Source organism: Perna viridis, chromosome 1, assembly GCF_037379345.1.
Source record: "Perna viridis isolate PV_CMFRI_1.1 ecotype Kerala chromosome 1, ASM3737934v1, whole genome shotgun sequence".
NCBI lineage: Eukaryota > Metazoa > Mollusca > Bivalvia > Mytilida > Mytilidae > Perna > Perna viridis.
Window position 1 is genome coordinate 1,394,060 of NC_142445.1, and position 13,931 is coordinate 1,407,990.

The following is a 13,931-nucleotide window of genomic DNA, read 5'->3' on the forward strand; positions in this document are numbered from 1 at the left end:
GTTTATAATCCCTGGAAATTATACATACAAATCCTGGATTATAAACTTTCCTTTTTATCACTATTATTGCCTTTGTGCTTGATGTTTTAGCAGGGAGTTAATTGTCACTGCCATTCTACATAATGTTGTACATGATAAACATGACCATTGATGTGATTTCAGGTGATTGTACAGAAATTATCTGGATTTGGTACATTAAAACAGTACATGATGTATGATATTACTAAGAACCGAAGCTTGGGTATACAGCCAAGTACAGCATTAGACCAATCACAAACAAGCTTGTATATTTTAACTGGTTCTAAGGTAAGATATCATAAACATTCCTAATAAATAACATTTATAGGATTCTTTGTCTGAATGTTTTTGTTCTAACATGTTTTGTTGTGTCCTATAAATTGTGAATGGTTCATGTAAACTGTTTGAAATGACACATATTATCCTTTTTCAGCATTAAACATTGTGATGTGGTACATGTATTATAGATCTCCAACTTTATAAACAACATTTCACAAAGTTAGAGATCAATCATAAAGTCATTCTGAAAAATGGACATAAGAAAATGATAAAAAAACTCAAAATAATAATAATGGACTAAGGAATCAAAGCAGTATTTGTATGGAACTATACTAGCTGTAGATAAACTGCCAAACTCCTGAAGGCAAGTAAATGTAAATGATGTTTTTATAAAAGACATACTCCAAAAAGACCAAGATGTATATTCATATTTCTGAAGTCTTTTTTAATCTTTAAATCAAAGGGCCATATGAGCTATTGCCATCACTCGTCCGTTGTCTGTCCCTCATCGTCAACGTTAACAATTTTTCAAAATCTTCTAATCAGAAACAACTGGGCCAATTTGAAGCACACTTGGTATGAATTTTTCTGAAGGTATTCTGCATAGAACTGATGTGAGGTTGATCCTCCAAAATAAAATAGCTGCCCTTACTAAAAATATTACAAAGGGGTCAGACAGAAGTTGTTCGCATATATCTTCAAAACTGTAAGGTTTAGCAAAAATCAAATGTGTCAAAGTGTTCAGCATGACGAGATCTATCAGTGGTCAAATGTTGTGCAAATCTGTTAAGCTGAGTTGGAGTTATTGTCCCTTTTCAACATTTTTTTGCTATTTTTAATATTATTTCTTTGAAAAATCTTTGACACCTCCAGACCAATTAGAACCAAATTTGGTATTAATGTTCTTTAGGGTGTTCTGCATAAAACTGATGGGGGGGATTTTGTATCTGTCCAAAAACATGCCTTACTAAAAATAGAACATAGGGGGCAGACAGAAGTTTTTCACATATATCTCCAAATCCATTAGATTTAGCCTGCTTCTGACATAGAGTAAAATGTTCAGCATGATGACATCTATACATGTATATGTGGTCAAATTTCCTATAAATCTGTTTAACCATGCTGGAGTTATTGCCCCTTGTTTTACATCTTTTTGCTATTTCTAATGTTAATATTTCTCCTCAGAAACTACAGAATTTAATGACATTGATTGTTCCTTAGGTTTGAGGAAGTTTTATCCAAGAAAAAACATGGTCGCTTTTACAAAAATAGAATGTCGCTTTTCACACCAGATTCAAAACAAAATACAAAAAAAAACCAACTTGATATTTTGTGATGGAATTTGGAATTATTGAAATTTGGTTAACAGTTTGTACCACATGAGAGATACTTAATATAGTAATATATCCACTTTCTGTGGTTTCAATTTTCAATTTTAAGTATAATGATGGTACTCATCTCCTACATGTATGTATATTTGTAATGGAAATTATATTGAATCAGATCTTATACTCTGTTTTTCATTGTAGGTAGTGAAATTTTCATTAGATGTGTGTGAGGTACACACAACATGTGAAACATGTGTTGGGATTGACCCCCTAGGTTGTGGTTGGTGTAATGGTAAATGCTCATTACATAAAGACTGTAGCTCTGGTTGGACTGGCAATAGTTGCCCTCCTGTCATAGATAAAGTAAGTACTGAGTTACTCTCCTTTCATGATAACAAGAGACATTCTCCTGGTTGCATCACTGAAGTTTTGTTTAACTTTGCCCAGATTTTACCTGTTAGTAGACAATACTATTGGCCTTATGTCTTACTTTGCCCTCCTATCACTTGTTGTAAGGCAATAGTGTTTGCATCTTTCTTAATGCAGATATCACCAGTTGGCTGGGAATAGTGTTAGCCATATAAATATGGTACCCAGATAATAGCAGTTGGTTGGCTAATAACAAGTCATATGGTTTTCAGATATCACCTAATTGTAGACAGCTGTCTTTACAATGTGTCATATATTTTCCTGATATCACCATATTGTGTACAGCTGTCTCACGAAGTGTCATATATTTTCCAGATATCACCTTATTTTAGACAGCTGTCCTCACAATTAATGTTTCGTAAATTTTCCAGATATCACCTTATTTTAGACAGCTGTCCTCACAATTAATGTTTCATATATTTTCCAGATATCACCTTATTTTAGACAGCTGTCCTCACAATTAATGTTTCATATATTTTCCAGATATCACCTGTTGCTGGACCTGTGGATGGTAACACTATGTTGACATTGACTGGAAGAAACTTTGGTACCAAGTACGCAGCACATAGGACAGTGTACATTGGTCAGGATACATGTACTATTACCTCTGCCACTAACACAGAGTAAGTGGAAAGGAGAAAGTTTGGTTAGGAGCCTTTTTGGCCTCATAATTTGGGCATTTCTGAAAATTTGATTAATGCTGATTTCTTGGTAGTAGTAGTATAGTAAAATGTCGCAAACACTGAATATGAGATGTTTTTGACAAGATTTATTATGTTATTCCAGAAATGACAGTATGCATTTATGTAACTTTTACAAAAACCTTTAACTTTTAACATTTCTGCAATTTTTAAGATGGTTTTTTGTGGAACAGAAGTGGCCACACATCTGTTGACTCAAGATATTTTTATGTGAGTTGTAACTGACAATTATACACAGAATATATGAAGCATGAGAGTCAACACATGTGACCATTGTTAAAAGAGTGAAAAACTGCACAAAATTTGGTGTTTTCCGGCCTTTTGAACAGGTTTTCCCAATCTCAGTCAAGTTTGAAGGGCATATATGACTGTATATGTTCAAATTATTACCATAAACCTATTGAATCAACTCTAAAACACATTAAAGAGCTTGATTAATAACATAAAATTTCCTTCATGTAGACTTAGTTTTTGAGGCCAAATTTTGCCCTTACCCAACCAGATTCTTTAGAATCAGTATAATATATAGATAAAATGAATTTGATAAATTGTAGGGAATGTTGGAATTATCCTATACCTTTGTGTTTGTCTCAAACTTTTTGTTCATCTGTAAGTTATTTTTCTACCAAACTGTAACATCTTCAACTTATTATGAAATGCTCAATTAATTTTAGGACACTTTGTAGGGATGGACCAAGTGTCATGTACCAATGAGCCAGCTATTTTTATTTTTCATCTTAAAAATCTTTGGCTATTCATTGACATTTTCACTTGTGTCAGTCATTGCAGGCTACGTAAGTTTCTTGTTGTTTTCATGCTGAATTTCATTGAATACAGTCGAAACCTCAATGTGTCAAACTCGGATTAGTTGAAATCTCAGATAACTAATTACAAAGTCCTAGCAAAACTCCCCTTACCCCAATACAATTTTACCTCGGATGAATTAGTTGGAAAACCAATTGCTTTATTTCAAACCATGATCGTAGTGTGTTTTAACAACAATTAGTGTGGCTTTTGAAATTAATTTGTTGATACTCAATTTGGCTTGATATGTGTATGTTTGTGTATGCAATTCAAAATTGTGCGTGTAGGGGAAAAAAACAAATTTTATTAATTACACGCCGAAATTCACACTAGCAGTGATAAAGGAAATTTTGATATTTTGATAAAAATGTTAAAAAATATAGATGAATTGTAATGGTATTTGACTATCTAATTAAACATCAAACAGACAATTGTAAGTGTACGACTGCATTCATTTCGCTAGTGAATTTGAATTTTAATCGTAGTAATTTAGAATACATTGTTTGATGATACACCTGATTGTGAGTCATGCAATGCAAGGTGTTATGAACTTAAGACCTTTTTGATGTACAAAAAATAAGAAGCAAATTTCACTAAATTGTGCCATTCAGTATTTCAAACATGATACACAAAATACAAAAAATGTCTTCCGTTATTAAACGCAAGACATGTAAAGTGTAGTACATGTATATGTACAAGGACAACAAATGATGTAAATGCAGAAACCTTGAAATTTTTGCGTGGTCCCTTTGACTTTGACTTAACAAGGTTCAACTGTAGGTAAAATATTGAGGAAATCACAATTCAAACTTACAATTCTTCTTCAGATTTCAAAGGTAATTAGGAAACATTAAGAGAAATGTCAAATGTTTGTTGGAGTATTATCATAAATGAACTGTTCTACTCAATATAATAAGTGTTTTCACATTCCTTTAGAATCAAGTGTATTACACAGAAAGTCATAGGTGAAGGACAAGGTCAGATCAAGGTGATGGTCAATGATACCAGTAATCTACCATACCAGATTTCAGGGGAGTACACCTCTCCTGAGTTTGTATTCTTCTTCAAGGTAATTAAAACAGTTTTAAACTGCAATCGTTCTATAATTTGAACAACCACTATGCAGTGACAGTATACTTATTGATGATATATGGTCACTGACAGTATATAACACTTTGGCTTTGTGTACTTTCCTACCCCTTGTATGAACTGGCTGTTTATCATAGTGTCACTCTCAAGGGACCACTTGTGGGGACAAAATGTAATAAATGAATCATATAAAAAGTAAATTGGATTTAAAAAATGATAAGGACTGCAGTATAAAGACAATAACAGTATATTGATTAGAAATATAAACAAAATATGAATTTGGCAGTGCTTTACACTTACCCCAGTTCTAAGCCTCATCCATATGTTTTGTTTATTTCAAGTCAATACATTGTTCTTGTTGATATTATCAGTACATAAAATCCTTTCAAATATCCTGTACAATTGTACTACACTTGCTCAAATTTGGATGGGTCTTGCACCAAGGATTTCATATGCACTTTTTGTTTGGCATATCAACAATTTTTTCTTTTCATGCTCTGATATGTCTACTGCATGTATTATTTTTCAAGCTGTTAAGTGTAAGAATCAGGCAAAATGATAAAAATCAGGAACATTCATGTCAAAAACCTAATATTATTTCATTCAAGAATGATTTCCTAATTTGGAAGACCACTTTTTCATCTCTGCATCATTGGATTTATTCAGAAATTTTTTCAATAAAATGTTAGATGGAGATTTTTGACAGAGATATCTGCCCTTGAAATGTTCATTTTCCGTGCATTTTAATGAAATTGTAATTCAATTTACCAAAAAGAAAATGTTGTCTTCATTCTTAGATTTTGATGATGTAAATAGTCAAATTACACTTTCAAAATGGTGGTTTTTTCCCATACCATGTTTCACCCCACAATCTTATTCTAACAGAGACTGACTTAATTAGACCTTTTTGTCCCCTGTGATGCTTCACAAGGGGACATGGAAATGCTGGGCGGACAGACGTTTTCCACACCTTTTTTTTGTAATGCTTATACCAAATAAGTTTGTTTTGGGTATTGCGGCCTTATTATGAAGAGTTACAGATTAAGTTCGACTTTGGTTATGGTTAAATGATTTTTACAGAAGTTACTGACCTTGGACTTGGAAAATGTCAATGAATTTAGGGTTTTTCAGCACTTTCTTTATTTACATGGGGACATTGGAACGCTGTTCTTTTATCCTGTGTATTTTTGCTAACTAATTGGTTATGAGCTGGGATGTAGTGGCCAAATAAGGAATTGCATGATACATGTACTATATCTGTTTTAACTGCATATGGTTTATGATAGCAAAGGTGAATGGTTAAACCCATTTTACTCCACTATTCTATTGTTATTTTGTTTCTGTAGATTCCAATAGTGAATGAGTTTATACCCAAACTAGGACCAGTCTCTGGTGGAACAAAGCTTATAATATCTGGAACTAATCTAGATATCGGTGCTAATCATACTATACTGTTGGCGAATGAGAAGTGTCAGATTGAACCAAGGTATGATATAAACATTGATTATTTAGAAGTGTCAGATTGAACCAAAGTATGATATAAACATTGATCCTATAGAAGTGTCAGATTGAACCAAGGTATGATATAAACATTGATCCTATAGAAGTGTCAGATTGAACCAAGGTATGATATAAACATTGATCCTATAGAAGTGTCAGATTGAACCAAGGTATGATATAAACATTGATCCTATAGAAGTGTCAGATTGAACCAAGGTATGATATAAACATTGATCCTATAGAAGTGTCAGATTGAACCTAGGTACGATATAAACATTGATTCTAGAGAAGTGTCGGATTGAACCTAGGTATGATGTAAACATTGATCCTAGAGAAGTGTCAGATTGAACCTTGATACAATATAAACATTGATTCTAGAGAAGTGTTGGATTGAACCTAGGTACGATGTAAACATTGATCCTAGAGAAGTGTCGGATTGAACCTAGGTACGATGTAAACATTGATCCTAGAGAAGTGTTGGATTGAAGCTAGGTACGATATAAACATTGACTCTAGAGAAGTGTCGGATTGAACCTTGATATGATATAAACATTGATTCTAGAGAAGTGTCAGATTGAACCTAGGTATAATATAAACTTTGATGAACCAGAAATGTAACAAGTGATGTTCAGTTTAGTTGTAACAAGGTTCAAAACAACAAAAGAAGTTTGGAATTGATTTTGGAAATTATGGCCCCAACCATTTGGAAGTGACCAAAAACAAGCATTTCATATATCTTTACTTTTTAACCCCAGTGAAAGCATATAGATGCCCGTGATATTATTCCTCAGTATTATATAAAGTACAGATTGGGATTTGATTTTGGGGGATAAGATTTGAACTGGGACCAGAACCAAGTGTTACTGACAATAAAGGGGCCAGAAACTAGCATTTTTCTTATTTCTGGATGCAAACTTGAGTAAAAGGAAATTGATTTATGAGGTTTTGACGAACCATTTAGAAATTTGTGGCCAAAAAGGGGCAAAATCTTAACCTGTGTCCAATGACAATCTGATGTACAGTAGATCTTCTTGGGGTAATTGTACAGAGGACAATTTACAATGTATATTAAGGCTGCAAGAGAGGGCAGTCAGGTCTATACTTGATACAGAATTTTTACCCTATCCAAACCACTCTTTATTTCTTTAGGCTGGCTTACTGTTGTGAATATAATTATATATCTCAAGTGCCAAATGATTTTGAAATGTTTAAATGAGTTATATGAAATATAAAATTTGTCTCTGAATTTAATCCATACAATTCACAAAATGCTGTAAACAATGCTCTTTTCATTCATTAATATAAGACAGAGCTATTCTGACATACTTTTGTTTCCTCTGGCCCTTCACAAATGAAGTAAATAGTGCCAAAGAAAGAAGTCAAGTCTAATAAGCAGAGATAAAAAAAATAATCTTCCTAATAGTACAACAGGCTTAAGAATAACATCAGCTGTCCACACATTGTTCAATGAAATACTTTTTTTTTGCATGCACAAATGTAGTTTTTACTAATTTTGTGCCATCTTTACATACCTCTGTATTTTTATTTGATTTGTGTAAGAGCCTCAGGGAAAATCAGCTGTAGACTAACAATGTTACCCTCCAGAAATAAAGAATTATTATTATACCCCACGCAACAAAGTTGCGACAGGTATAATATTTTTGACTCGTCTGCCAGTCTGTTGCGCCGTCCGTCTGTCAGTCCATCTTCAGTTTTGTGGAGTTTTTTTTTAAACCCTTACAGACATTGACATGATTTTTGATATATAAGTTCACCATGATAAGTTACAGGTCAAGTTTGACTTTTGTTCCGCTCTGATGATTTTTACTGAAATTACGGGCCTTGAACTTAGCAAAATTCACAGAAATAACGGTTTTCCAGACTTTTTTTCTAAATGCTTGCAGATATTGACGTGATTTTTGGTATATAAGTTCACCATGATAAGTTACAGGTCAAGTTTAATTTTTCGTTTTTGCTCTGATGATTTTGACCGAAATTACGGGCCTTGAACTTAGCAAAATTCACAGAAATAACCATTTCACCATGAGAAGTTACAGGTCAAGTGTACGTTTTGTTCCGCTACGACAGTATTTACATTGGATTAACTAAAACTCAAAGAAATCACAGTCTGGAGTTTGAAACTACCATTCTGAGTAACAGAATTTAGTTAGAAGATAAAGGTCTAAAGCCTGAAAAAAAACACTCTTATTCCTTTTTTTATTGGGGTCCTTCTACATATATTTCTCTTACGAACAAATTTACTTGAGTATCCAACATTGGGATGCGTGGGGTATATGAGCGCGCTCACTAATGTTCTTAAATTATTATTGTGTCCATATTTATCACTACTGTTCTTGGTTCAATCACTGCAGTTGTATCAAGCTGCCTCCTGTGAAGCATTTTATTTACATTTGAATCTCTTTAGCAGAGAAGGAGTTAGGACAGTAGAAATGTATTTTGTTCATATTTTCTGTTTTAATATGATTTTAGAGTTGGTGTTCAGAGTTCCAGTATTAGTTGTATGACTCCACAAATAAGTTATGATATAGGAAGAAGACGTCGTCGTGATACAAGTCCTGTGTATCATGTTTCTATTAGAGTAGACATTGATGGTTTCTCTATGAAGTTTGATGAAAATGATGCTGGTAAAACGTATCGTTACTTCCAGGATGCAAACATAACAAGCATCAGTAGACATGATGCTATACAGAGGTAATCTAATGGATCAAATTTCTTCTTATACTCCAGCAAACAAATTTGACGGTATATAGGAATCATCTTGTCTGGCGGTGAACCTCTCTGTCCGTCCGTCTGTCCACATTGCTTGTAACCACAACTCCCCCTAAACAGCTGAAGGGATTGGAATGAAACTATTTAGGAATATTGGGCATCATATGAGGATGTGCATGAAGCAATATATTTACTGCAGGAAGACTCAAAAGGGTGATAATACAACTTAAGGGTTTTACATATCAAAACCATATGAGCTCAACTCTTCCTAAAATACTGAAAGTATTATAATGAAATTTAATGAAAAGGTTGGACATCATATATAGATTTGCATGAAGGAATAAAATTATTGTCAGAGGACTCCAAAGGGATATAATCAAACCTAAGGGTTTTACATGTAAAAACCTTGAAAGTGCAACTCTACCGAAACCCCACAAGAGATTTCATAGAAATTTAATAGGAAGATCTTGCATGATATATAGATGTGTACAAAGGTACATATTCCTGTTGGAGGACTCCAAAGGGAGTTAATTGTGCATTAAGGAGTATAATTCCTGTTGGAGGACTCCAAAGGGAGTTAAATGGACTAAAGGTTTTTACTTTTCACTTATCACTTCCAGGTCAAATGACCATCCCCTATATAGTACCAAAAACTCACTGAACCTAGATGTATGCATTGTAAGAGCATAGTCTGTTTGTATGTTGATCAAAATTAGTCAAAGTAAAGCTGATAATGTGTACTTTATAATCATATTTGTAATTTACTACAAAAGTGTATGAATATTCTTTACATAAGGGGGTAATTTGCCTCCATGCTGTCAGTTAGCAGAAAAGGTAAAAATGTGGATTTTCAGTATTATTATGTGAAAAATTTCTACAATCATCATACTAGCAGCTTTTGAAAGTCTTATTTTCCAAGCTTTGCAACATTAATACATCCAAGGAAGTCACAATACTTTGAAAATTACTTTTTTAACACATAAAATTATGGTAACAATAATAGTTGTTAGTGAGAGCAATTGTTTAATCATCTGACTTTTTTCAGTGGTGGTACTCTTGTGACTGTAGTAGGATCCAATCTACATATTATCCAAGAACCAAGGATCGTTACTACGATCACTGGCAAAAATGTCAAGACAGAACCTCTGGTTAGTCATATAGAAGGTTGATATAGATTTATAACTTGGTAATCAGGCCTCTTGAGTATTGTATTAGTTAAAGATGAATTTCAGCAAATTTCCATTGATCTTTCATTTTTAGCTCACCTAGCCAAAGGCCTTGTGAGCTATTGCCATCACTTGGCATCCGTCGTCGTTGTCAACAATTATACAAAACTCTTCTCCTCTGAAACTACTTGACTAATTGGAACCAAACTTGGTATGAATGTTTCTTGGGGTATCCTGCATAGAACTGGTGTGGGGATTTTTGATTCCTAAAAAAACATGGCCGCTGTTACTAAAAATAGAACATAGGGGTCAGACATTAGTTTTTCACATATATCTCCTAAACTGTTACATTTAGCTGAATTCTGATTGGGTAAAAGTATTCAGCATGATGAGATCTATCTCTGGTCAAATTTTGCTTTTAATCCGTTAAGCCATGTTGGAGTTATTGCCCTTTTTCAACAATTTTTGCTATTTTTAATGTTATTTCTTTCAAAAATCTTCTCCTCGGACACTATGACCAATTGAAACCAAACTTGGTATGAATGTTCCTTTGGGTATACTGCATAGAACTGATGTGGGGATTTTAGATTCGTTGAAAAACATTGCCGCCGTTACTAAAAATGGAACATAGGGTCAGACAGTAGTTTATCACATATATCTCCTAAACTGCTAGGTTTAGCTGAATTCTGACTCAGGTAAAAGTGTTCAGCATGATGAGATCTATCTCTGGTCAAATTTTGGTTTTAATCCACTAAGGTCTCACTAACCACTTCCGGGTCAAATGGCCACCCCCCTATGTAGTACCAAAAACACACTGAACCTAGACATATGCATTGTAAGTGCATTATTTGTGTGTATTATGATTAAAAGTAGTCAAAATAAAGCTGAGAATGTGTACTTTAAAATCATATATGTAATTAACTACAAAGGTGTAAGAATATTGTTTACATGTGTGAGTAATTTGCCTCCATGCTGTCAGTTAGCAGAACAGGTAAAAATGTGGATTTTCAGTATTATTTATTCAAGTAAATTTTGTGAAGAATTTCTACTATCATCGTACCATTAGCATAATGATTTTGGAAGCCTTATTTTCCAAGCTTCGCAACGGTATGCAGCTTTAAGATGTCATTTGTCCTGGGAATTCACAGTGAGACTTTGAAAATTACTTTTTTAACATGTAAAGTAATGGAAACGTTAGAAGTGGTTAGTGAGACCTAAGCCATGTTGAAGTTATTGCCCTTTTTCTACGATTTTTGCTATTTTTAATGTTATTTCTTTCCAAAATCTTCTCCTCAGACACTACTTGACCAATTGTATTCAAACTTGGTATGAATGTTCCTTTGGGTAAACTGCATAGAACTGATGTGGGGATTTTTGATTCGTCGAAAAACATGGTCGCCGTTACTAAAAATAGAGCATTGGGGTCAGACAGTAGTTTTTCACATATATCTCCTAAACCGTTAGGTTTATCCAAATTCTTCCAATAGCTGAAATGATCCATATTATTAGGATTACAAAAGTCTTCAGACTCCTTGTAAGAGTTATTGCCCTTAAAAGGGGAAAAATGACTTTTTTTAATGGTTTTCTATTAATGTCTTGAAAACTATGATAGATTAAAAGAAACTTTCAACTGTTGAAAAGATCTTATTAAAAATCTCCTCTTAGACAACTTGTAGGATGGATTGTAACCAAACATTGCATGGATGTTTGTTAGGATATCCTTAACAATATTTTATCTGTCGAAAACATGGCCACCACTAATAAAAATTGACAACTTGTTGAAATAAGTTGAAAAGCAAAGGGTTTAGCCTAATTATATAGGGGGAAAATTGATCAGCATGGTGGGACCGACCTATGCTGAAATTTTCATAAAGATCTATTGCTCAGTGTTGGAGTCGTTGCCCTTGAAGAGAAAAAAATGACTATTAGAAATTTAATTTATAACATGAAAAGTTGGTGGATAACTAAGATGTTCTGTATTGATTAAATTGTGACAATAGTACAGTAAGGTCAAGATTTCAGCTTTAGAAAGCTATAAAGACTATTTTTGACCAGGTGAGTGATTCAGACTCTCTAGAGCCTCTAGTTTATAGATATGCAGCTCTAAAAAAGACTTATCTAATTTGACACCTCACTATGTACATTTAAAAATGTTGTTTGAAGTTTTTACCATTCATTATGTTTCTTAAATTTTAGAACTTGACTCTCTGTTTTTTTTTGGTTTTTTTTTAAACCCTGTAATATGTTACAGTGTACTAGTAGATGGCTGAAAAGTTAACTGTCCTCTTTCTAGTATATTCAATGTTCTAGATACTGACCCTGTGTGTTTCTCTTTTTCAGGCATGTTATAATGTGTCAGTTGATGGCAGCAAATTAACTTGTCCAGTTCCCAGTATATCTGATGTTCTAGATAATGACCTTCCATGCTGTGGTTACAAGCTGACATCTATTAGTTTTATAATGGATGGCATATTATCAGTGCAACAATTACCTCCTGAAAAGTTTTACATGCACTATTATGTCAACCCTGTGTTCCATAAATTTTCTGAGAACCAACATGTCAAATATTTCCTAATTACAGAAAAAAGTTTAGAAATAAAGGTACATAATTATCAAAAATTCTTAAGATGCAAATATCTTTGCTTTATCCACTGTATTTATAATCATGATGTTGCATTGTCTTTTTGCCTGATTTTAATATTGCACCAGACAATGTGGTGAGGTTTATTCTGATACACTCCCCTTTCATTGACAGATCTGCCTGTCTGTCTGTCTGTATTAGTTTCCCATTGGTTTCCAGATGATGTCTTGAAAACATATCGTAGGAATTTTTTCAAACTTTTATGTATTGTTAAGTACAATAAAGTACTGATTTTTAAAACCATTTCAAGGTGATATAATTGCAGTTTACTGGATTTTATTTGAACTTTTCACAACTATTTATTCTTACAGGTCATGTCTGAGTTACAGCATTATTCCATTTTCAAATTCCAGTTATACCATGTTATAGATTTGTCATCCCTCCTTACAATGGTTATTGTTTTTTTTTTGTCCCACAACATGGATCATGTAACATCCCATTAGATGTCCTTTTTTTAGGAATGCTATTTGTTACCATTGAAAAAAAGCTAATTTTATACTAATGGCTTCATTGTTTGCATGGTAGGTCACTAAAATATTGGTCAAGTGATTATCTTTGTGTTTTCTTCTTTAACTACTGAAATGCCAGTGATACGTTGAAGGTTATTATTTATTTCGACTGACCAAGAAAACTGATTGATTGGATTTGAGAGCAATTTAAGAAGTATACATTGTATATAATGCAGGGCATGAACCTCCATTATGCGTTGACAAAGGAAGACATGATTGTAACTATTGGTAACAATGTGTGTAATGTGGAGAAAGTTAGAACAAATGTATTACTGTGTACACCAACAAACATACCATCATCAGTAGATGACCAGGAACCCAGACAAACTGTCCAGGTAAATACAAATTTTATATTACTCTATGCACCCACAAATGTGCCATTATCAGTCAGTGACCAGGAACCCAGACAAACTGTCCAGGTAAATACAAATTTTATATTACTCTATGCACCCACAAATGTGCCATTATCAGTCAGTGACCAGGAACCCAGACAAACTGTCCAGGTAAATACAAATTTTATATTACTCTATGCACCCACAAATGTGCCATTATCAGTCAGTGACCAGGAACCCAGACAAACTGTCCAGGTAAATACAAATTTTATATTACTCTATGCACCCACAAATGTGCCATTATCAGCCAGTGACCAGGAACCCAGACAAACTGTCCAGATAAGTACAAATTTTATATTACTCTATGCACCCACAAATGTGCCATTATCAGTCAGTGACCAGGAA

The 13,931-nt window shown here is 33.5% G+C and overlaps 1 protein-coding gene across 10 annotated transcripts in view; it reads left to right on the forward strand.

Moving 5' to 3' along the window:
* Positions 1-13,931, forward strand: part of LOC148626791 (hepatocyte growth factor receptor-like) — a 44,670-nt gene that overhangs the window by 19,649 nt on the left and 11,090 nt on the right. For all 10 annotated transcript variants that reach the window (XM_088593060.1, XM_088592972.1, XM_088592889.1 and 7 more), the window contains exons 4-12: positions 163-306; positions 1,827-1,988; positions 2,538-2,677; positions 4,496-4,628; positions 5,995-6,134; positions 8,639-8,860; positions 9,924-10,026; positions 12,385-12,645; positions 13,371-13,529. In XM_088593060.1, coding sequence (XP_088449186.1) covers positions 163-306; positions 1,827-1,988; positions 2,538-2,677; positions 4,496-4,628; positions 5,995-6,134; positions 8,639-8,860; positions 9,924-10,026; positions 12,385-12,645; positions 13,371-13,529 — 1,464 coding nt within the window. The remainder of the gene's footprint in view (positions 1-162; positions 307-1,826; positions 1,989-2,537; positions 2,678-4,495; positions 4,629-5,994; positions 6,135-8,638; positions 8,861-9,923; positions 10,027-12,384; positions 12,646-13,370; positions 13,530-13,931) is intronic.